This window comes from Drosophila virilis, chromosome 4 (assembly GCF_030788295.1).
Source record: "Drosophila virilis strain 15010-1051.87 chromosome 4, Dvir_AGI_RSII-ME, whole genome shotgun sequence".
NCBI classification, from domain to species: domain Eukaryota; kingdom Metazoa; phylum Arthropoda; class Insecta; order Diptera; family Drosophilidae; genus Drosophila; species Drosophila virilis.
In genome coordinates this window covers 15,971,005-15,993,362 of record NC_091546.1, presented here as the reverse complement: position 1 = coordinate 15,993,362, position 22,358 = coordinate 15,971,005, and the positions used below count along the sequence as shown (strand labels likewise).

The 22,358-nt window shown below is 39.1% G+C and overlaps 1 protein-coding gene across 3 annotated transcripts in view; it reads left to right on the top strand.

Annotated features, from left to right (window-relative positions):
• Window positions 1-22,358, top strand: part of robo3 (roundabout 3) — a 51,982-nt gene that overhangs the window by 8,879 nt on the left and 20,745 nt on the right. For all 3 annotated transcript variants that reach the window (XM_070208850.1, XM_002051673.4, XM_032438199.2), the window contains exons 2-3: window positions 10,191-10,384; window positions 18,390-18,492. In XM_070208850.1, coding sequence (XP_070064951.1) covers window positions 10,191-10,384; window positions 18,390-18,492 — 297 coding nt within the window. The remainder of the gene's footprint in view (window positions 1-10,190; window positions 10,385-18,389; window positions 18,493-22,358) is intronic.

The window sequence follows — 22,358 nt, the reverse complement described above, 5'->3', positions numbered from 1 at the left end:
GAGGTAACTATGAGATACATCAGACGCGTTCTTAATTAAGACTTGATTGAGAGGGCTCGAGTCGCACACTTAAAAATCAATTTGTAGTTGAGTGTAGGCAGACGCTGGGCATGCGTAATTAAACAAATCTGAAAATAATTGAAACTTTGCCTCGTAAATCCCAGACATAAACACCCAATACTCACACATACACACACACACACACAGACACACACATATATATATATATGAATAAACATATCGTATATCTGCTAAACTATGCAAGTTGTTGTTTAGCTTAAAAATTCCCATGTTGACAATTAAGTTAGCAGCAAAACAACAAAAACTACAGCAACAATGACAACGACAGCAAAACGCGTTAAAGGCACGCAACCCTTAGACAAATGTGGGTGGTGCGGACAGTTGGGAACAATGCCTCGTTGACAACTAAGCAAACCATCCACCCGCCCAGCTCACAAGGACAGTTAAAAACTGGTTTTTGGTTTCGTTTTGCTGGTTGGAACAACCCTAATTTGCTTTTAATAACTTCATAGGCAAAATCAGGCGGCAGCGAGGATGCGGCGGCGGCGATACCTTAAAAGTGTCCTTTTTTGCCATGTGAACTAAATACATAAAGCGTTAATTTCGATTTTGCTTAACGAGGGTTAAATGTGCGACCCTCAGCCCCCATACCAAAGCAAGTCGAGGGGAGCCAACTGTGCGTATACACGATATCGATAACGATAATTACACATGCAGACATGGGCGATGCGCTCAGGTGAGAAATTCAATTTGCAAGCCAAGGCGCCCCTAGTTAAAAAAAAAAAAATACCCTCCCCGCAGCAAAGGCGCGCATGGCTAAGTGTGTGTTTTGAGCAATCGAATGCGACTTGAGTTTTCCTTTTTTTGGGCAGTGTATCAAGTGCTGCGGCCGCATGACTGAGTGACTTTCTGTCATGCCATGCGATTTGCGCACACACAATATGGAAAGTGATGCAGGCAGGAGTTGGCAGGAGGTGCTGCAGCAGCAGCTGGAGGCATATGACAAGCTCAAGTGTGTGGCAGTCGCATTCAATGCTGACGCATGTTATGAAGAGCAATGCGAGAAATCGAAAAGACACACACACATGCACACACAGCCAGTGGGCATAGAAACAATGCTTCATTTCCATCTCTTTCCAACTGTGATTTCATGTGAGACGCTTGACGCCTGGCTCCAGACCCAACAGATCCTGACATGGGGCTGCGCTTGACAGTCGTTTTGCAAACATGTCGAAGCCATTAAGACAATCATGCGTTCTGCCAGCTTCCCTTTTTTTTTGGAGTAATTCTCTCTTTTTACATTTCTGCAAAATTTAGCATGCTTCATTCCGCTTTGGCAAGTTGTTTTTTATATGCCCATTCGTTCAATTCGTGTCTTCTTGTTTTGTTTTGCTTTCTTTTTTTTTTCAGACTGTTTTGTTTTTGAAAAATGGCTGTCGCATCACTTCTATTGTATTTTTCGAGTGTGTGTTGCGTGTGTGTCTGTTGGGTGTTTGTCACAAAGATTTATGCGTTGCAATTTACACACACACACACACACACACACGAGCAGACACACACAAAGAGTAGACAAAACAAAAAGCCGAGAGTTTGTTTGACGCTCACATCGAGTGGAAGGCAACAAAGTGGTTCCAAACTGGAGGTGTTCAGGGCGGAGAGATGAGGCTGGCTGGGGGTGTTGTAGGCGCTAAAGTGCTTACTCCAAAGCTGACCAAATAAGTGCTTCGCTTTAGCCTTCTTTATGCTGCATTGTATAGATAATGGAAGCTTGTGCCGGTCATAACTCAACTTGACTAACATGGCATAAGCGATCTATTATGGGCTTTAATAAATTATTTCGCTTAGAAGTAGTGTTTAATTGCAATAGACAATATTAAAACTGCATTAATTATAAGTAATTAAATATGTCTGTTGAATAGAAGAAAACATTTTAATTGAGTTAACATGATTCGGTTGGAAAACACTTAACAGTGCCTGGGCATGATTTCGTTAAAGCTTATCTAATGATGTTAGCTCTAACATAGCTCTTAATTGACGTTAACATGATTCGAGAACAAATTGATTGAGAGAGTTAGAGAATGTTTTCGTTCATCAAAAAGGCAATATATATATTAACGTTATAAATTTGTAGCTCTGTTATTACTTAGTCTTAACATTTTGGTGTTACATCATACTTTTCTTTGAAAAAAAAAATCTGTTGAATCCGACTTTATGGATTAAAGCATCTTATTTTTATTTCGCCATAAAAACCAAAATTATGTGGTTCAATGAATTTTTAATGAAAACTCAAAGATGAATTCAAATTTATTTACTATTTATGAATAAGGAAAACTAAATTGACTTTGCACAGTAATATTAATAAAATACAAAAAAATTAATCGACTATATTTAACGAGTGCAGTAAACAGGTCACGCCCACCCACCCCAATCAAACCGCTCAGCTCCTTTGACGCCCACAAAAGCTAAACCTATTGCAGCATAAAAAGTTCAGAGACCATAAAAAGCAACAACAACTAAAAAGCGCTGGCACTAATGAATGCTGGGAAGGGAAGGGAAGGGAAGGGCACAAGTTAAAAAGTAAACCCAACGACAACAACTTGAAGGGTAGAAAAGAGAGAATGACTATAACGACAGATTGAACCCTTCGCTTTTAATGCAATTAAGTTTAATTGAAAATTTTCACTCCAAATTATGAGCCGAACGTGTTGTTATGGGGCACTCGAAGGGCGGACAGGCCGTTAGATAGACGAGAGACACCCCCCCAATCAGGCAGATGGAAATTAACATGCATACCCATACACACACACATACCCACACACACTCACACAGAGACAAACACGTAGAGATAGCTGTGCAGAAGCGTGTCCTTTGGTGCTTTGCACGTACTGTGGCCCGGAATGGGTCGCAGCCTGGTTGGCAGAATGAGTGAAAGCAATCAAGCGTCCAAATCACTAGCCGAAAAACCGAAGGCAGCTCAAAGTTTGCTTTGATGCGAGCCGCAGAGCACGCAGAGCGAGCGAGAACTGCCAGCTCGTCCAGGACTTTATGACAAATCAAACAAGCAGAAGCAGCAGCAGCAGCAGCATCAGCATCAGCAGCAAAGTCATCCGATGCGCAGGACCAAGACCAGCTACAGTTCCACTTCCACTGCCCAACGGCTGCCCACTCGGCATTTAACTTATCTTTTATCTTGATTGCTGTTGACGATGACAAGGATAATGATGATGATGGCGTTAGCGTTCGTCCTCTCTGCCGATGTCCTGTGATTTTAGTTTACCTGCGCCACTCCGACGCCCCTGACAAGATATCTGTTTATACAAGCGACTGCCGCTTGATTTTAATTAGCATTTGACACAGCTGCTTGACACGAAACAAATTTTTGTGATCTCAGCTTGTGGGTGGTGCAGGTGGTGCAGCTATTTGCTGCTTAATGAGCCATCACACAACTGGAATTTCAAATGTCCCGATGTGCAAATAAAAATATCGTAGGGCTGGCAACACCTGGCCCGTGCCCAGCTGTAACATTTTACGCTTCACAAACTTTTGCTGCCAAATAGCTCGCAAAGGTGCGCCAAATTTATGCAATAGGAAAGAGGAACTACTTTATGGTTGGCATGTGTACACGCTTTTATGAGTGCTTAAAAGGTAAGAAATAAAAGGATGTAGAGGCGATTATCTTTAAACAAATATACCATCGGGAGAAGAGTAAAATAGATTAGATTTGTATTTCGAGCTGTCAAGATTGTACTGTTAAAATTCTGTGGAAACATTAGACTGTGTAGTATGGACTGGCAAAAGACTGTACAGACTTTGACATAAAGTATCGACAGTTGATAATTGTTTGTGGAGACATTTGACTCGATTGCTTGGCCTGGAGATCGGAGACAACTAAGCTTTTAAAGGAAGGAATTATCCATATTGAATTGATGTCGGATCTTAGCTAAATATACACTGTGATCTGATTTCTTCAGAGATACTTTTCCACAAATCTTCTTTAAATCAATTTAAATTTCAGCAGAAATTTACAATACCCTGCAAAGATACAGTGTCTGAACTAACGGAGAGTGACATACACAAATACACAAACACACCTGCCCAGTTACACACACATTTCTAGATACTTCGTGTACCAGAAAATTCAATGTGAAAAGTTTGTTTTTGAGCGAATTGTGGGGACTTGGGTAGCTGTGGGTGGTTGTGGGTGGTGGTGCGCTAAGCTTGCGTCAAGGCAGCAACTTTTGGCCAGACCCAAGTGCAATTGCATATACTTAGTTGTATCTGTATCTGCATAAAACGCCACACATTCGACATGTGTTTTCTTCTTTTTTTCTGGGAGTGGGGTGCAGCGAGGGGGCGGGAGATTGGCTGCGGTTGCAGGTAGCCTATGAGAATGTGGAGCAGCAGAAAAAGTATCTATACAACTGACTCGACTGACTGACTGACTGAGTGGGCGCTCGCTTTGGGTATATGGGTAAAACTAAAAGCAAGCCCTGTTGCCCCAAGCCAGATGCTACGAATGTCTAAAAGTATTTGCACATTTGGGCAAGGGGTGCGGTGCATTGCATTTGGCATTGTAATGCATTTAGTGGGTGCCACAGCGCTGGGAGTGGGCCAAAGTTTAGACAGGAATACGGGTGGATGAAGCTGGGTGTGGGTGGGTGTGACAGGGGCTGCACTTTGAAGTATGTCAATGCAAATGTGTGTGTGTGTGTGTGTGTGTGTGTTCAGTCTCTCGTATGTTTTGAATTATTTATATTATTTGCACTTTATATGCAGGGAGCGAGATCGAGACAGCCGAGCAGGCCAAGTCGCTGGCAGACAGTTTTCCTCTCGGAAAATATATATATTTTCCAGTTGTTGGCAAAACATTTGCAAGTGACATTGAGTTGATGCCAATGCATCGCTCGCCTGCTCTTTGCATTTATTGCATTTTGCAATTCAACCACAAAAATCTTGACTGCTGACATGTTTACAAGTCGCATGGGGGTGGAAACTATTACAGGGTGTGGCCTCTACAATTAGAAAAGGTGTCAAAAAAACACACACACAAACTTGCACACACCCCAAACAGCAGCTAGCCAAAAAAAAGAAGCAATTCATTTGAAAAACTTGTGAGTCATTGTCAAAATTCAACTCCTCCCACATCTCAGAACCCAACCCTTGCCTCTTAACAGCTAGAGCGTAAAAAAGAAACAAATGAAGAAAAAAATGTTTTTGGTCTAAACGATAAATTTTATGGCCACATTGTTGTTGCTTGTTTGTTGTTGTGCCAGTTGCTATTGTTGTTGTTGCTTGTGCGTCGTTGTGATTCATAACTAAACAAAAACTTTTCACAACATCCCCGGAAACAATTTGCTGCACACGAAGCATTTACAAACTTTAATTTGACTCATTTGGTTGTTGTTCCCGGGCTGTTGCCTATTCAAAAGAAAAATATCCAACATATTTCTGTCGAAATGAACTCGACTTCACAGAGGCGACAATGAAGCTTGTGCCCAGATATGTTCCATAATTTCGGGTGGTTGAATGTAATGTTAGAATAGAAAAGAAATGGTATGCTGCCAAATGTGGTATACAATAATTGGTTACCATAGAAGCAGAAAAGTCTGGGATATATTTAATTTCCACGGATAGTAGGTTAAAGCTTAAGAGAATACTTGAAATAATTTGGGGTTTATTAAAGTAATTTCTATATACTATCCAATGAGGATTATATGTGTGTATTTTTCGTGGGAAACTTTAGGAAAGTATTTATGCTGACTGATACTACAAAGTAAAGGCATAGGAAGACCTTGCAAGGGACAATAATTCACACGAGCTTTTTATTCTAATACCCAATATATTCCGAATAATTTAAAATTGGTTATTAAAGAATTGATTAAATAAATAAATCCGAAAGATCTTAAATCGTTTGAAATAAATATTTTTTTTTTTTTATATCCATTGTATATTCCCTCAAGTTGTATATTCATGAGCATAATCAAATAACTCAAAACTGCTTTGGAATATAGTTTAAAAAATCTCACAACAACTTTGTGCTGATTTCGCAGTTTGTTGACGTTGCAATTCTTGTCTTTGTTGTTGTTTTTGTAATTGTTGTTACAGGGTAAAACTTTGCGTGTGCATTTAATGAAACGACTTGCAACTAAATAATTCAATTAGCAAACTGAAAACTGCATTCAGAAACTCGCACTGCCCACAGCCCATAGCCCAGAGGCCTACTAATTTAGTTTTAATTGCATGCCAGTCCTTACCCTACATATATACATATACACATATATATATATATATTTACACAGGATGCATATATATGTTGTTGTGTGTGGTTTGTGTATGTGCGTATATGTTTGTGTTGTATATGTTGGCCAGGCGTACAAAGAATGTAACAACATGGGGAAAATGCACGAAATTTGCATAAATTGCTAAAACGACAAAGGCATTTCCAAGCGCTTATGCAAAATGCAAAACTGCCAAGCGCCAAAAGGACTACAGAAATAACCCAAAGAAACCGGAACGAAGAACGAAGGACGAAGGCGAAAACGTCGTCATAGACGAAGACGAAGACGTTCTGTGAGTGCCGTCGAGTGCTCGACCCTGGCATGGCGAAAAATGCCTGAAGAGCATTTCTGAGTGCAGTTTTGGTCGCTGGCAAAAACGGTTTTCGAAACTGGGTTTCACTTAACAAGCAAAATATTTGCAGCAATTTCCTTAAACATTTTCTTTTTGTTTCAGCACGCTGTGCATGTGTGTGTGTGTGTGTGTGTGTGTGTGTGTGTGTGTATGTAATAACACACATTTGCATGCTTGCTTTTGTTGCCTGCATTGTTTGTTGCCTGGCGGCCAAAAAAATGAAAAAGGAAAAACACAGACGGAAGGGAAAACAAAGCCAAGAACTGAGCGACTTCAACGCGTCGCCGCATTTGCCTCATGTGCTGCATACTTTGAGGCGTTCTCGCCTCTTACATCATCAATCAAGTGCCCTGGAGGCACTCTCCTTGTTGCTGGCTCTTTAGATTGTTGTTTTAATTAGGGCGCTGCTAATTGTTTTAGTAGCATACTTTTGGGCAAGCACACACACACACAGACGAAACTGTGTTACGAGTAGTTGCTGCACGTCCGTCCAGTGCGATAATTAAATTCTGTGCCATAATTTATGTGCTGCAACAACAGCTGCTGCTAAGCAAATTTATCTAGCGGGTGGCCCAAAATATATTGCATGTACTAGTACTTGATTTCAGTTTGCAGAGAAGGCAGTGAAAACAACTCAGATGGAAAAGTTAGTAAACTTAAAGTTAAGCTCAACTTTACTGGGACTGCACGCATATTTTTGAAAATAACTTTAAATATAGATATAGTCTAAACTCTCCTAATTGACTTTCCCAATGGACCCGCCTATTAGGCAGATATCCCTCTCTTACCATCGTAAATCAATCTATATCTATATCGAGCAACCCATACTTTTGAACCTGTGTATTGTGTATCCTGATCTCTTAGCTTAGCTTAGCGTTAAGACTCATCAAATATAAACATAGTTTCGTCAACAGCGAAAGAACATAGAATTATATCTCACAGAATCTCACAACTCAACTTCTTATACTTCTTCGAAATCTTGCAAATAATATATATAAATATCGTTAGGCTCTCAAAATTATTATTTATCATTATCTAAACAATGTCTTTTGCTATGTATTCAGCTCATTAAGCAAATTGTAATTCTTCTGTTGTAATCGATCAATCTTGACTTCTAATCTCTTGAATTGATATTTAAATACGAGCTTCTGGCACACGCATGTGTCCATACATACACACACACACAGAGTGAAACAACGTTTTCCTTATAACCCCCTCTCTTGGCTCCATCCCCCGCCCAACCGCCCTTGTTTGTCATTTGTAAAAACAACCTTTTTTAGGTGTTGAATATTACCGCAGGGCATCAACCACAAACGCAACCAGAGGCCAGTTCGCTCCTTGATCCTCGTCTGGTCAGCAAAGATATGTAAACACTAAAAACAAAAAAAAAAATACACGGTCCAGCGACTTTTGGTCCCAAAAAAAAAATGAACCGAGCACCACCCACATGCGACATTTAACCCTCAAAATGTGCGCATTGAACACATTTTGGCTCAACTTCAGTTTCATTTGTTGGCGTTCGTTTTTCTTCCTGTTTTGTTTGCGTGTTGATTTTTGACCCAGCCATAACTGCCCCGCCCCCTGCCTCCAGCCCACTTCAGCGTGTTTTTTTATTTTCATTGCTGAAATAACATTGACATGCGTCTTGCATGGGAGAGCCGCCGGCAACATGCAACACGTCTCGACATCCCTTCAGCTCATGCGGATTCGGAGTTCGGGATTCGCCTTTTTTTCCACCACCCCCCGATTTCAATTCGATTTACAGCTCGACTTTGTGCAGCGTCTGCTGCATGACATGCAACTTTTGCCTGCAGCTGTGAATTTGTTGTTGCTGCTGTCAATGTTGCTTTTGTAGCTGTTATTGCTATTGTTGTTGTCATGTTGCTGGCAATGTGCAATCAGCAGCAACAACAACAGCTGCGTTTTTCCTTATTTAATAACGTTTCAATATTCCAACATTTTCTGACATATCAATTTTCAAACGGCAAGCTTACAGCACCAGCTACAGCTACAGCTGCAGATACAGATACATTTATAGATGTATGTATATAGATATATATTTTTGTATAGCTTTATAGATTTATGCTGCGATATAAATAAAGTTTTCCGTCGTCGCCCAAGTTGCGTGAGTTGTGTTCTACCAGCGATAGGGTGTGCGTGTGTGACAGCAAATTGTTTATATATGACAGGAAAATTGAAATTTATGTATTTACCACTGACAGATTGCTTATGACTAAACATACGATTTATGTGCCACACATAAACTTTGTGGCAAGGCAAACGTGTTGAGCACTGTTTAACGATTGGGGCAAACGAGTTGACATCAAATATTCCCCTTTTTGGCTCGCAATAGATTTGCAAGTGTTAATCCGACTTAATAGCTCCCCTTTTCTTTTCACGACTTATCCGAATCGAGAGGAACTGTGTTTCTGATTTGGACTTAAATGCATAATTGGCTTATCCAAATGTATGCTTTTCATTCAATAATCCAGAAAAAAGTGTCACATAAAAGAAAAAGTAGCTCTTAACTCAATGAAATTGAAGGTTATCTTCAAAAACTTAATATTGTCAGAACCAAATACATTGTCAAATTGGATAACTTTATAGCTTTGAGTTCGTTTAGCTCTAAATTAAATAAAGCTAATTTTTGTACATTCAATATAACAATTTAGGGAAAATACAAAGTTTACAATGTAATAAACAATATTGTAATTCAAATTTATATTCTCAACTTCTATTTTCATTTCTATTTTCGTGCCTTAATTGGAAATTATGATTCTCTTATATACATGTTAATTATTTCATTTTTAATTGTAATTTTCCAGAGCAAATATCAATTATTAGAAATTCTTCATCTCTCAGTTTCCTTCCGTAATAATCCGTTCTGGTTGTAAATCAAATATTGCCCTATTTATTTGCCTTGTCAGAGTATTGTAAGCTGCATTTGGAATGCACGTAAATGAAACTAAAACTATGTTAATCCTTTGAGCAACTCGGCTGTTTCCATGGCAACCTGTGCCCAGGTCTTAGTTACGCCCCCCTTCTCCCTCCACCGCGTGCAGTGCCCCTCTTCTAGTTAATTTAGCAGTTTCGCATTATGCAAAAACAAAAAACTACTTAACTGCTAAGCTGCGCTGCGGTTCTTTGCCGCATATGCAAATTCACACAAATTAATTCCAAACTGAACCTTTGAACACCCGCCACGGGCGACTGCTGATATAAAACCTGCCCTGCCCTGCCCCCTACCCAACATCTGGCCGCACTGCGACAGTTGAATTGCAACTGCAACTTCATTTGCAACATCAACGGCAATGCGCATTAACATTGTTTTCATTTGCCAGGGAGATCTTTTAACATTTGCCAAACCGCTGACGACTGGCAACTGGCAACTGGCGACTGACGCAGCGGAAAACGGAAACTCCCCCTATATACCCCATTCCCCTGCTATCCCCTGCCCTGTCTTGCATATACAATCCCAGTGCAATTTGTATAAAAAGCGCTTTAACCTCTTCATTGCTCATTCTGCATCTCGTCTCCAGGTTCACATCCGCCGCGAATAGTGGAGCATCCCATAGATACGACAGTGCCACGACACGAGCCAGCGACGCTTAATTGCAAGGCAGAGGGCTCTCCCACGCCCACAATTCAATGGTACAAGGATGGCGTACCGCTAAAGATACTGCCGGGCTCGCATCGCATAACCCTACCAGCGGGCGGATTGTTTTTCCTCAAGGTAAGTGCACAGAATATGCCATTGTCAGCGCTTCAAGTCCCACCAGAAATACTCTACCGAGTGAAGAATAAAATAAAATAACTCAATCAGGAATATAAACAATTTATTTATTTCAAAATAAACATTTTGTTTCTTATTAAAAGATTATTTTTATTTAGATGCATATGATAAAACATTTATTTTATTTTTTAAGACCCATTAAAGTTTGAGACATTTTTAAAAATCCTTTAAGTAGATCGTTTTTTGAGAGCTCAACAATTGGGTATTTTCAAATGTTTTTAAGCGTAAATAATGATATTTTAACATATTTTATTATATACTCTAGTGCCTTACGTATCAGTTGCGAACTTGAAATCAATTATTTAAAATAAGTTGAATAAGTCTGGGAGTCAACCTTTTTAAGGAGCTTTAAGTATGTTAAGTATTTGCTAGGAACATATATTATTCTTCAACACTCAGTTTATAGAAATATAGAAATAGAAAATTAATGAAAAAACTGAATCTATTATCCAGTAAGATATAAAAATGTATATTTAGCTTGAAAGCATCTGCCATTGTCTATTGAAAAGATAGCAACAATAATATTCGTACATTCTTTTGGGGGCACAGCTCATCGTGAAGCTCATTGTATCCCTTGGCGAGGCCAGTGAAATGCGCTTGTGGCATATTTATATTATTTCAGTGGTTCGCTTACTTATTATTATTATATTTCTGTTATTTTTTCTCTTTTCTTTTATTATTTTCCAGCATGCATAATTATTATTTTACTGCTGCTGCTGCTGCTGATGCTGCTGTCTCCGCACTTTCATTCACAATAAGAGTCGCAGAAAAAGTGCGGAAAATGGGAGGCGGGGCAGCTGGGCGGTGCTTAAAAATTTTCATTTTGCCCGGCCATCTGTTGAGTGATGAACAAACTAATTGCTTTTATTTTTACATTTTTTTCTTCTCTTACACATATTTTTTTATGTATATGTTTGGATATACCTTTTGCACGCTGCGAAAATATTTTCGCAAGCATTTTCGCTGGGGCGGCCAACAACTTCATTAACGTAAGGTAAACAAACATTAAGAGGGACGCTGAATGTGATGGCCAGGGGCAGGGGAAGCACCACAGTAGGAGCAGTCGAAGCCAAAAGCAGCAGCATCCAGACAAATAAAGACAAACGGAAGTTGGCAGGCAACGCAGCAAAAGTCAGCTGCCTGATGAGCTTCAAGTATGTGTGTGGTGTCAGTGTGTGTGCGCGTATGTGTGTGTGGGTGAGTGTGTGTGCTGTGGCAGCAACAAGAAGCAGGCAGCTGGCAGCTGTGGCAGCACTTGGACTGAGCACTCAGCAATTTACGACGCAAAAAGCCAACGGCGCGCGCGTTGATTATGCTGATGATGCAGTTGGAGACGCTGCTGCGGCCAGGACATTTGGGTGGTGCTCCCAGCTGCCACTCTCGAGCTGCATTTGTAGCCTGCCACTTTTCACACTCGATCTGTGCTGGCTGTCTGCTAGACTGTGCTTATGTATTCGCATTCGCAGTCGCATTTTTGTTTGTATTTGTCAGCTGCGCGTGTATTTGTTTATCACTTAAGTGCAAAAAAGGATTCAGGATGCAGGATTCCAGCAATCAGACTTCAGACACGCTCTTCCGCTTTCTAAATGTTGTTGCTCTTATTTATTTTCACTCTCCTCTTTTATTTCGTCTAACGAGCTCTAAATGAATTAATTCCAAAGCGGCTCTATGCTCGTCTATGCTCAATATCTTGCCCACCGTTGCCGTATCCTGTGGCTCTGCCATTATTTTTAGCCCGTCCGTTCGTTCTTGCTGGCCACAATCAATTTGCCTGGCCTGGCCTCACACAGCTGTGTGCGACATTTTTGGCATTTTTGTCAGCCCCGTGAGCACAAAAACTTGGTTTGTTATTGAAAATTGTTTTGACACAGGTAAACGAAAGAACATAACTTAAAGTATTTAAACTTGCGTGCAATTCGTTAAAGGATAAAACCTAGTGAAAACACAATGTATAAATAGATCCAATTTAAATTAATTGCTCATCTAGTTCTATTTAATTCGTTATTATTAAAATAATAATATTTATAGCCTTAGTATAACATAATAGCATAATATACATTATTACTTACTTATTCAATAGCTTAGATATAAAAAGCGAATTTTTCCTTAACATAATAATTCCCCATACATATATTTGCATCCCTATCCAGCTTATTTTCAGCTACAATTCATTTAGGTATTTAATGCTCCACTGAGTTATATATAATATTCTTTGTGGCTCTATTGTTAAAATTTTAACATTTAGTTAGGTTTTTTTTTTTTGAATCCCACATCCTTTGTTTCCACACATAAAACTGACCCTTGGCAATTTCACACGCAAACAATATTCATTTATATTTTTTTGCAGTTAATCCTCGACTTTTTCAGTGTACAAAAGCATACTCCATAAACTAATCCACATAAATTCGTTGCCGGCTTCATTTTAAATTTAAGCCAAGCATTTTATTTCTTTTATTATTCCCTTTTTTTTCGAATCTTTTGCCATTTTTCTATGTCACTTGCATAATTTACATTCTAATTCCGCCAGCTTTTCGCTGCGCATACCTCTCCCTCTCTCTCTCAATCTCTCCCTCTTTCAATCGTTCTCTGTCTCTCTTAAGTTACAGACAATTCATCTTACTTATAATGCTAGTGAAGCTTCCACTTCGCCCAGGCATTATAATAACGAGGGGCGCCCTAAAGCTAGCCCCGAAAATGATAGTCCAAAACTATGCAACACTATCAAATTGCGCTCAGCTCATAAGAGAGAGAGAGAGAGAGAGAGAGAGAGAGAGAGAGAGAGAACGAGAGACACAGTGAGAGACAGGAAGCGAGCGGGAAGCAAGCAAACAAAAATGTGGCAACTTTAATGTGGCGCAGAGTTTTGGAGGGTTCCGTCTTTAAGTAACAATAGGAGACAAGCGGATGGGGAATATGCAATAAAATACAAGAAGGCACAAGCGTATACAAAGTCAGTGTCTGCGTGTGTTCGTGTGTGCATGTGTGTGTGTGCGTGTTGAGGAAGAGCGCGCGCCCGAAAAAATAAAAGCTGAAGTGTAGTGAAAAGTGACAGTGGAGGAGCGAGCAACAGGGAGACAGACAATAATTTACGTAACTGCACGAAAAAAATAATAAAAACGAAGGACGCAAGGACCAGTCAGGACAAATGTTGTAGCGCACACACACACACACATAGACTCCCCCGTTTGGCGAGGGAGTTGACGGAGCCAACACATGATTTGTAGCAACTATGCGCTTGTGTTTGTGTGCGCCACTTTGGTTTTGCCTGCCGCACATCATCAGCAGCAAACAGCAGCAGCTGAAGAGGCAACAACTGAAACCTTGCCGCCGCCCACCCATCCCCCGCCCCGGCCAACGCTCCGCTGAAGTTGCCAGTTCGGGTATTCGGGTATATATTTGTACATCTGTCTGGCTCAGTCAAGTGTTTGCATGTAATGCGTTCGTTGGCTTCGCTCAGCACCTAAATGTTTATTTAAACGCCTGCCACATTTGGCAGTAGTTCTGTGGCAAGCTTTAAAATGCCATCAACAATTTGAAGCATAAATCAAGTACTTAACTGAGCGATTTTGATTGCATTGCAATTTTCGACTGTATTTCATGTGCTTAATTAAAAAACTGGCAAAGCACTTGCGGCAGGTTAAACGTAGCCAAGTTAATGCCACACACATTACTGCAACTGCCACTTGCCGCAGGGCATAACTTTCAACTGCCGGCGCGTGGAGTACATTTTAATGAGTTTACAAACGCTTGACACATTCGCAGCCTCATAAAAATAAGGAATTTTATATGCCCAGTTCCTGGTGCTGCTGCGGGCACACGTTGCGTATACTTTATATATTTGCATATACAATTTTTATTTATGTGCGGACGCTTATTACCTGCATCTGCGAGGGGAAGCGCTTTGAGAGCCGTTTAATGAACGACTTAACAGGTGGCAAGAAGTCAAGTAGCTGTGCGGACTGCGTGCAAGATGATTGGTTTCGCTTTCCAGTTGCGTGGGGTGCCAATGTTTAATTTATGGATGCATAGCATTTCAGTGGGCGGCAATCGACTGCGTGATTCGCGTTCACAGTGCAATAACAGGTCGCTTATAGAGTTTTTAACAGCTTTTAATTCGCCTCGAAATGGACACAGTATAATTTTTACTCATCTTCAGAGGAGCTTATGTAGGCAAAGTGGTATGGACGTGAGTATATGCATACATATAATTTGTGCTCCTTTCATTTTGTAAACGGGTTAATAAGGCGAATAAGCTGCAGCTGTATCAAAATAGGTTGCCTTGACACAACTGTCAAAATGTAAGCACGTAGCATGAACAATATCAGCTTATAGTTCCCAAATGGATTAGGCGTTTTTCAATCAACGCACTTAAGCCACTTGAGAATTATAAGCTGACACTGTCCATATTTTAAATGAAATAAATAGATTCATCGTCTAATAAGTCTGTCCCATATTGTGCAATTAATTATCAATTCCACACTATTCTCCTCGGACTCGAACTCGTATACCCAAGTTGTTGTCGTCTCTTAAACAACTTGACCACGGGAGACGCCCAGATTCGGCATGTTTATATAATTATATCGATGTTCTACATATTGCTTAGGGCATACTTTGAAATAAGTTAACTTTTCATATAAATTTAATATAAAATAATACAATAAGAGTTTTGCCTGAACTCGAGCTACAAACTGAAGTCCACTTCGATTTACATTTTTATAAGTATTAAAAAACATATGTGTAATTTTTTTGATTATACATATATAGATGTTTCACATATATTTCTACCACCGCCAAGCCTGCCTTGCTTAAATTGCAAAGACTTCTTTCAAATTATTTAATCAGAGTTTTACACTGTTAATATACCCGGACACTGCCACATTTTTAACTTCTTTTTTTTTGAAAACTTGTTAGAGCTTTGCTTGTTGTCTTTTGAATAATTTAGCCAAATAATTGAGTTTTAAATGGACGACTGTGTATTTTCAATTTCTGCACAATTTCGCATCCATTTCAATTTACCTGTTGCTTTTAACTGCGACACTTGCCCTGCCCCAACCCCTCCGTAGAGCAGTTGTTAGCTGACATTTAACCAATTTCGCTGACTGGCTCGATTTCAGGCTCAATTAAAAGCATTTACACGCCACATTTTACCGACTTTAAATTTAAACAATATTATAAAACACTCGTCCTCACACAGGCACTTTCTCTTTATTTATCTCACACTCGCACTCTCTCTCTCTCTCTGTCCGGGTCTGTCTCTATCTCTTCCTCTCTATTTTACACAATTACAAAATGTAACAACATGAAAACGAAATGGCTCCCAAATGAAATGTTGTAAATTTATGGGTATTTTAAATTAAAACGGAAGCGTGTTTTCAACGCGCGACTACACACAGCTATACACACACACACATATACACTAATACACACACACAGTCAATATATTTTATAGCCGCAGTGCTGCGACTCAGCCCCTTGACTCGTGCTCTCCCTGCCCCCTCAGCTAAAGACGCACGTAGCACACGGCAGAGCTGCTGCTGCTACTGCTGTTGTTGTTGTTCTTGTTGTTGTCAAATCAGTTTCAATGTTTGCTGGCAGCACGCACCAAAACACCGAAAAAACAGTAGCAACAACAACAAGGACAACAACAAGGACCATATCAACAACAACAAAGCGCAGCCAATTCGCAGCAATTCGCGTGGCTCAAGTCATTAAAGACATAAATAAATTTATGTGACTTTCGGCGCAGTTTCTTTTCCCCATCCTGTTCCTGTTCCCTGTGCCTGTCCGGGCCAAAAATTTAATTTCAGCTAGAAAACACACTGGAAAATAAAAAAGAGCAAAAATAAAAAGAGTCAGCAACATATAGATTACATTGTCTGCGCGTATTATATTTTTATTTGCTTACATTTTTATTTGTCCGCGTTGTCATTGCTACGGATTTGGATTCCTTTATTTTATTCCTCTTTATTAGAAAGGATAACGTTGCCTGGGACTGCTTCTTTTCTATGTTATTTGTATGAAATTTTAATAGCAAATGCTGCGCAGGCAGCTAATGAGCTTAGCTTTTTGCTCTTTGCAGTCGGCTGTTGCACAATTGACTGAGCGCCGGCCCACGGTGCGTATGCGTATTATTTATATTAAAGCTGCTTACACTCCAAATAAATTTGTATGCCATGTACAAATGTCATATATGTAAATAAAATAAATAATACATCATGTTCTTAAGCAAAAAAAAGCAATTATTTTCAAAAGGGCCTTGAGATTTTTATAGAAATTATTATTATGAGAATGATGGATAAAGGGGAAACCAAATGGCGGTCTATGATCTATTAGGTTATGATAAAAACTATACTCTTCATTTAAGTCTTACAATAAAGTAATTTAATAATTATAATAAGGCATATATAAGAAAGCATATATCAAGAAAATAAGTATATAATACGCTCAGTCAATAATACACAATAAATTGTCATATATACCTTTAAGAAAATTTCTAAGAATTTCTAACCAGAAATTTATACTACATAAAACTTAAGTCCCTAATCCTTTTGCCTGAATAGAAAACAAGCATATACTATGTGCATATGTGTTCTTGTGGTAAAGCAAACTTTTGATGGGCATAATAAGATGGTATGGGAAAAGCCAAAGTACAAAGCACTATTAAAACATATATACACATACGTATATATAGAGTTATATTTAAGAACAGATTGCCAGAAGTTTAGCCTGAAGTAAGCGCTTTGCCTTTGAGTTGCCAGCATGACAATTGAGACGCCTGAAGCGCATTCGCTTATTTGTTTTATAAAGCACACCCGCGGCACAACGTACACTCCACACCCACATTGACACACACCCACACACACACATGAGCAAGATTAAATGAAAGAATAATAGAGCTGAAGAACCCTTTTGTCATCTTCACTTAGCGCAACACTTAATTTCACTTGGATGAGGCGCAGAAGTTGTGTAAATTGTGCGAACTTTGTAGCTGCCGTTGCTGAGATAAATATGACAAACACACACACTCACACACACATGCACACACACACACTAACATCCAACACACATTTTGACGTTTAATTTTAAGCGCATGTTGGGGAATTTCTTTTGTGCGCCAAAAACAAATAAACAAACTGAAAAGACAAAAACAGTCAGTGAAACAACACAAGATGAAGGGCGGCAGCAAAGAGGGGGCGGGTCTGTGTGAAAAGTGCCTGGGGTGAGGGGATATGAAGTAACTATAAAGTTGCTCGAGAGACATTTTATGATTTGAGCACTTGAAGGCAGCAGACGCGCAACAGACAACAGATTGCTGACTGTTTATTATGGCCAAAAAGACAGGGCAACATCACAAAGTAAGAGAGAGAGGGAGGGAGAGAAACAGAAAGAGAGAAAGAGAGAGAGCAGCACATGAGATAGAGACTGCAAATCAACGTCTTAAAGTTGCGAAAGCACTTTTTGCAGCCCATTTGTAAAATAAGACAATAAGAAAGAAAGCAAAGCAATCTAAAAGATGACATAACTCCAATATGCTCTGTAAGTGTGGCAGCAAAGGGGAAGCTTAGCTGATGTACGCATAGGTTAAACATGGATTTATAATAAATATATAATAGGTTAAGATATTATTTTAAACAAGTTTGAATTGTTTTTGTATGTATCAACTCGCTTATGAATCACATCTCATAGAAGTTTAACAAGTCAACTCTAAGATAAAGAAAAGTTAAGCCTTATTTAAATATCATTCCAGGTTCACAATTTCATAGAATATTACATGAGTCAAACTGTAGCTACAAACTAAAACTGCCGTCTTTAAAGGGTATACAGTATGAAAAAACAATCTTTTACTCATTTCAATTAAAATTTGCTCACATTTGGCCCTCAGTTTGTGCTCTTACTGACAACTTTTCAACTCCATCTTTTCTGTTTATTTTTTTTATTTTTGCAGGTTGTCAATTCACGTCGCGAAACAGATGCTGGCATCTACTGGTGCGAGGCCAAGAACGAACTGGGCGTGGCACGGAGTCGCAATGCCACGCTGCAAGTGGCGGGTAAGTCGTATATCCTACACAAGGTCTTCTTCTTATAGCCACACACCACATGCTGCTGCGGGCGACGGCGTCTGGCCACGCACGACTTTGCGTTTTTTTAATATTCTAAATTGATGTTGATTTTTCGCCGCAGTTGTTATTTTTGTTATTGTTGGGTTTCGATATGCGCAGGGCAGCTCTTTTTTTGTTTGGCTGAGAGTTGGTGGCTTGTAAGGGGGGGTTTGTGGCACCGCCCACTTAACTAACTAGCTGAGCTGCGTTTACAAGTTTTCCGCATGAACGCACCCACTTGTCTTGTCAGAGGTCTCTGCTCCTGCCTCTATTAACCCGTTTCAGTTTCTTTTCAGCGCGCTCCCTCTTTTTTATCTCTCTCTCTCTCTCTCCCTTTCATTCGCCATCTGTCTATCTCTCTCTCTATTAACTATTTTTGCTCTTTTTGCTATTTTTTGACTTTTAAAGCCTTTTCAGCTGGTTAGTTGGGTGCCTGGTTGACTGAACCGAGCTGAGTCTCAGTTTTTCCAGCATTTTCTTTCTTTTTATCAGTGTGTATGTGTGTATGAGTGTGCATGATTTATGGCAACATATCAAGAGGTTGTAGCCATATTTAGATTGGGCAAGGTCTGTTTGACAACAACTTGAGCTGGCACAATAAACTTCAAAATGAACCACTTAACTCGTGCGGAAAACTTAATCGAATCTCATTTCGGCTCACATCAAATTATGACATAATCCAAAATACATCAATTGAGAGGCATATTTAAATGCTTAAGGCTAAGTTGGGTATTCGGTTTGATTGATTTGATAAGAAATAATAATCAATATTTAAAAACTAAATATATGAGCTCACATTTGATACCAGACAAGTATTTTTTTATATGCATATATTAAACATAATATAAATTATGTGATCTGTTTTCTTTTAAATTTCATATTGATATGATAATTTAAAAGGTTTTGAATGTCATTTATCAAATGGTAGCTCCGTAGCAATGCGAAATTTTCATTATTTATATTGAAAACCTATTTTGGGAACATTTTTCAACCTCTGCTTTTGGCCATATCTTTCGGCTGTAGCGCATTTTTAGGCCAAAAACGAGGCATTTGTGGCCCCATTTGAGCTCCCAATTGCCCTATTGCCACCGCAGACCTCCACTTTGTCTTTTGTTGGCCAATATTTCTTTTATTTGCCATGCTCTTTTATTCCTTACCGCCGCCCACATGAAAATCGATATTGCTTCCTGACGTTGGGAGTTCATTTTTTTTTTTTTTGTTCTCCCTTCAATGCGGCGTTTTTTTCTTTTTATTTTATTTTTACTGGTACCGCTCGTGTTTAGCTTTAGCCAGTTTGGTTTGCTTTTTGCGGTATCCTTGGGGAATATTTTTCAATATTTGCATGTAAATCACGAAAAGCACGTCAAATTTGTTTGCTTGGTTAAAACGTCGTTATTGCGACTCTTGAGCTGGCAACTTGCCGTAGAGCTGCAGTCAGAGCGGGCAGAGAGTTAGCGGGGGAGCGGTAGCAATGGCAAAAGGCGTTCACTTTGATTGGGTTAGGTAATAAAAGCGTGTAAGAGGAAGCAGCAAAAAACGGTGTTTCACTTGCTCACTTGTCGGATGCTCTGTCAATAATAAACATAAGTTGCCTATTTCTGATGTTGTCAGCGTAATTTCTGTCAAACGCATATTACGCATACGCAATGTGTGTAAACTGAAAAAGGGGGCATGAACTTTTCAAAACAAACTCAAATATGGAACTCATTCAGAATTCCCCTATAATTCAAAACAAAATTTGTTATTCACTCTGCGAAACATTCAAATATTTTCATATATTGTTTACGAATGCCGATCGCGTTTAAAAGTACTAGAAAACTGTATTAAATATTAAAATGAATCTTATAGAATTCCTAGGCCAATCAAAACATTTCTTTAATTTGATTTTTATTGTAACCTTTTTCTTATTTGTATATGAATTTTTTATTATGCCTCGACTTGACATGTTTTTGTTGTTTTTTTACGCATTTATCGAATAAATAAAATGGGTTTCTCAAATTCAATGTTCAATATCTATATTTGATCATAAGTAGAACATAGAATATAAATAAATCTACGACTCCATACTCGTGTAAATAGAATCATTATGTCGTTATTTTCAAACTGACTTCAATATTTTTTGAGTGTATAATCCAATAACATAATTCAAAGGGCTTTTATCGATCTTGCTCATAGCAAATGCCTTCTATAAATAGCTCTCCTCATATGCCCTTTATACTAGACTAAGTTCAAAAATAGCTCTGCCTTATCGGAAATCTCCCACACACACACACATTTATGGTAGGGACATGCTTTATAAATATTGCCTTAACGGTCATTTATTAACTCATTATCAGCAGCTGGCATTTTGCACCTTTTCAGCGCGAGTTTTCCGCTTGACTGAGACACGACCTCAAACCGAACCGAACCGAATTGGACCTGAACTGAATGGCCTACAACTTTCGCCAGTGCCACTGAACCTGACACTGATTATGACTTTGATTAATTTATTGATGGTTGGCGTGTTTCCTGCTGTGCTCAGCCGTTCAGCCGTTCAGCCGCTCAGCCATGGAACGGGCCCAGTCCAGGGCGCTGTCTCACTCGCTGCTGGCCTCTTTCTGTGTCCCGGGCTCTCGGGCTTGGCTGTGAGTTTCGGCAACCAGCTCCACATTTGTTGCTACATTTTGAGCGCATTAAAAGTTTTTGTCTGTGTGTGTGTTTGTGTCTGTGCGAGAAAGTTGGAGCGAAATTCGCTTTCGTGTTCACTTTCGCCATGCGTTGAAATATTTTGATTTATGTTGATTTATAGACATCACTTTAAATTTAATAAAAGTCATGCTTGAACAGTTTTTTTTTTTTTAACAAATATTTTAAACTAATGATAAAAGTAAATGTGCTTATTCACTTTGTAGATTAAAATAAAAAATATATATATAGTGACATATCCATAGTCGCACCCACCCTTTAACATAACTTAGCACATAAGCATAAGCACAATTATAAACATTTCTAATATTGTAAACAAAGAGCCTGGTGATAACATCGACATTGGTCAAGATCAAACTGTCCCCCTTTGGTAGACATAAACAATTCACCCTAAATATCACGCCACTGTCAATGTTCCCATCAGAGTACTATCCCACGCATAATTGCTGACGCAGCTCAAACTTCACTCAATTTTGACTCAAACTCTCTCAAAGCGAAGTTTGCTAAGCGACCGCAACAGTTAGATAAATCAGTTCATATTCGGGAAGCAAATCTGAATGTACTCAACAAAAGTAGCCGTTAAGTGAAAATAATAAATTGAAATATATTTTTTTATAGTAACCTAACGTGTAAAACTTAATTGGCGCAGCCGGTAGGATACGTCGGGAAAAATTAAAGATCGCTAAAGGATAATTAATTCCCAGATCTAACGCACAATCGCGACCGAAAGTGTTGTCGGAGTGTAATAAAAATTTTCTCGAATACGTATCCGCACAAGAACCTTCGGGTCACTAGTAGCTTAATAATATTGACCCTTTGGGCAATAAAGCTACTACAGTTAATAACGACTGGCTTTGCATATCGTTTGATCCCTGCAATACGTTATTACTGAGTCTTTTTAAGACACACACACAAAAAAAAAAAAAACATTTAACCAATAATCCATCACAAACTTTAACCTAAAATAAAAGTGCAAAATCAAAGAACAATAAAGTTCAAACCTACAAACTCAAAACTATTCAAAAAAAGTGTATTACACCAAGATGACAATGGAATTATCAGAACAACACCTCAACCAGGCCCTTTCACAACTTAGACAGGTGCCAAGCTTTGACGGATCAACGGATCAA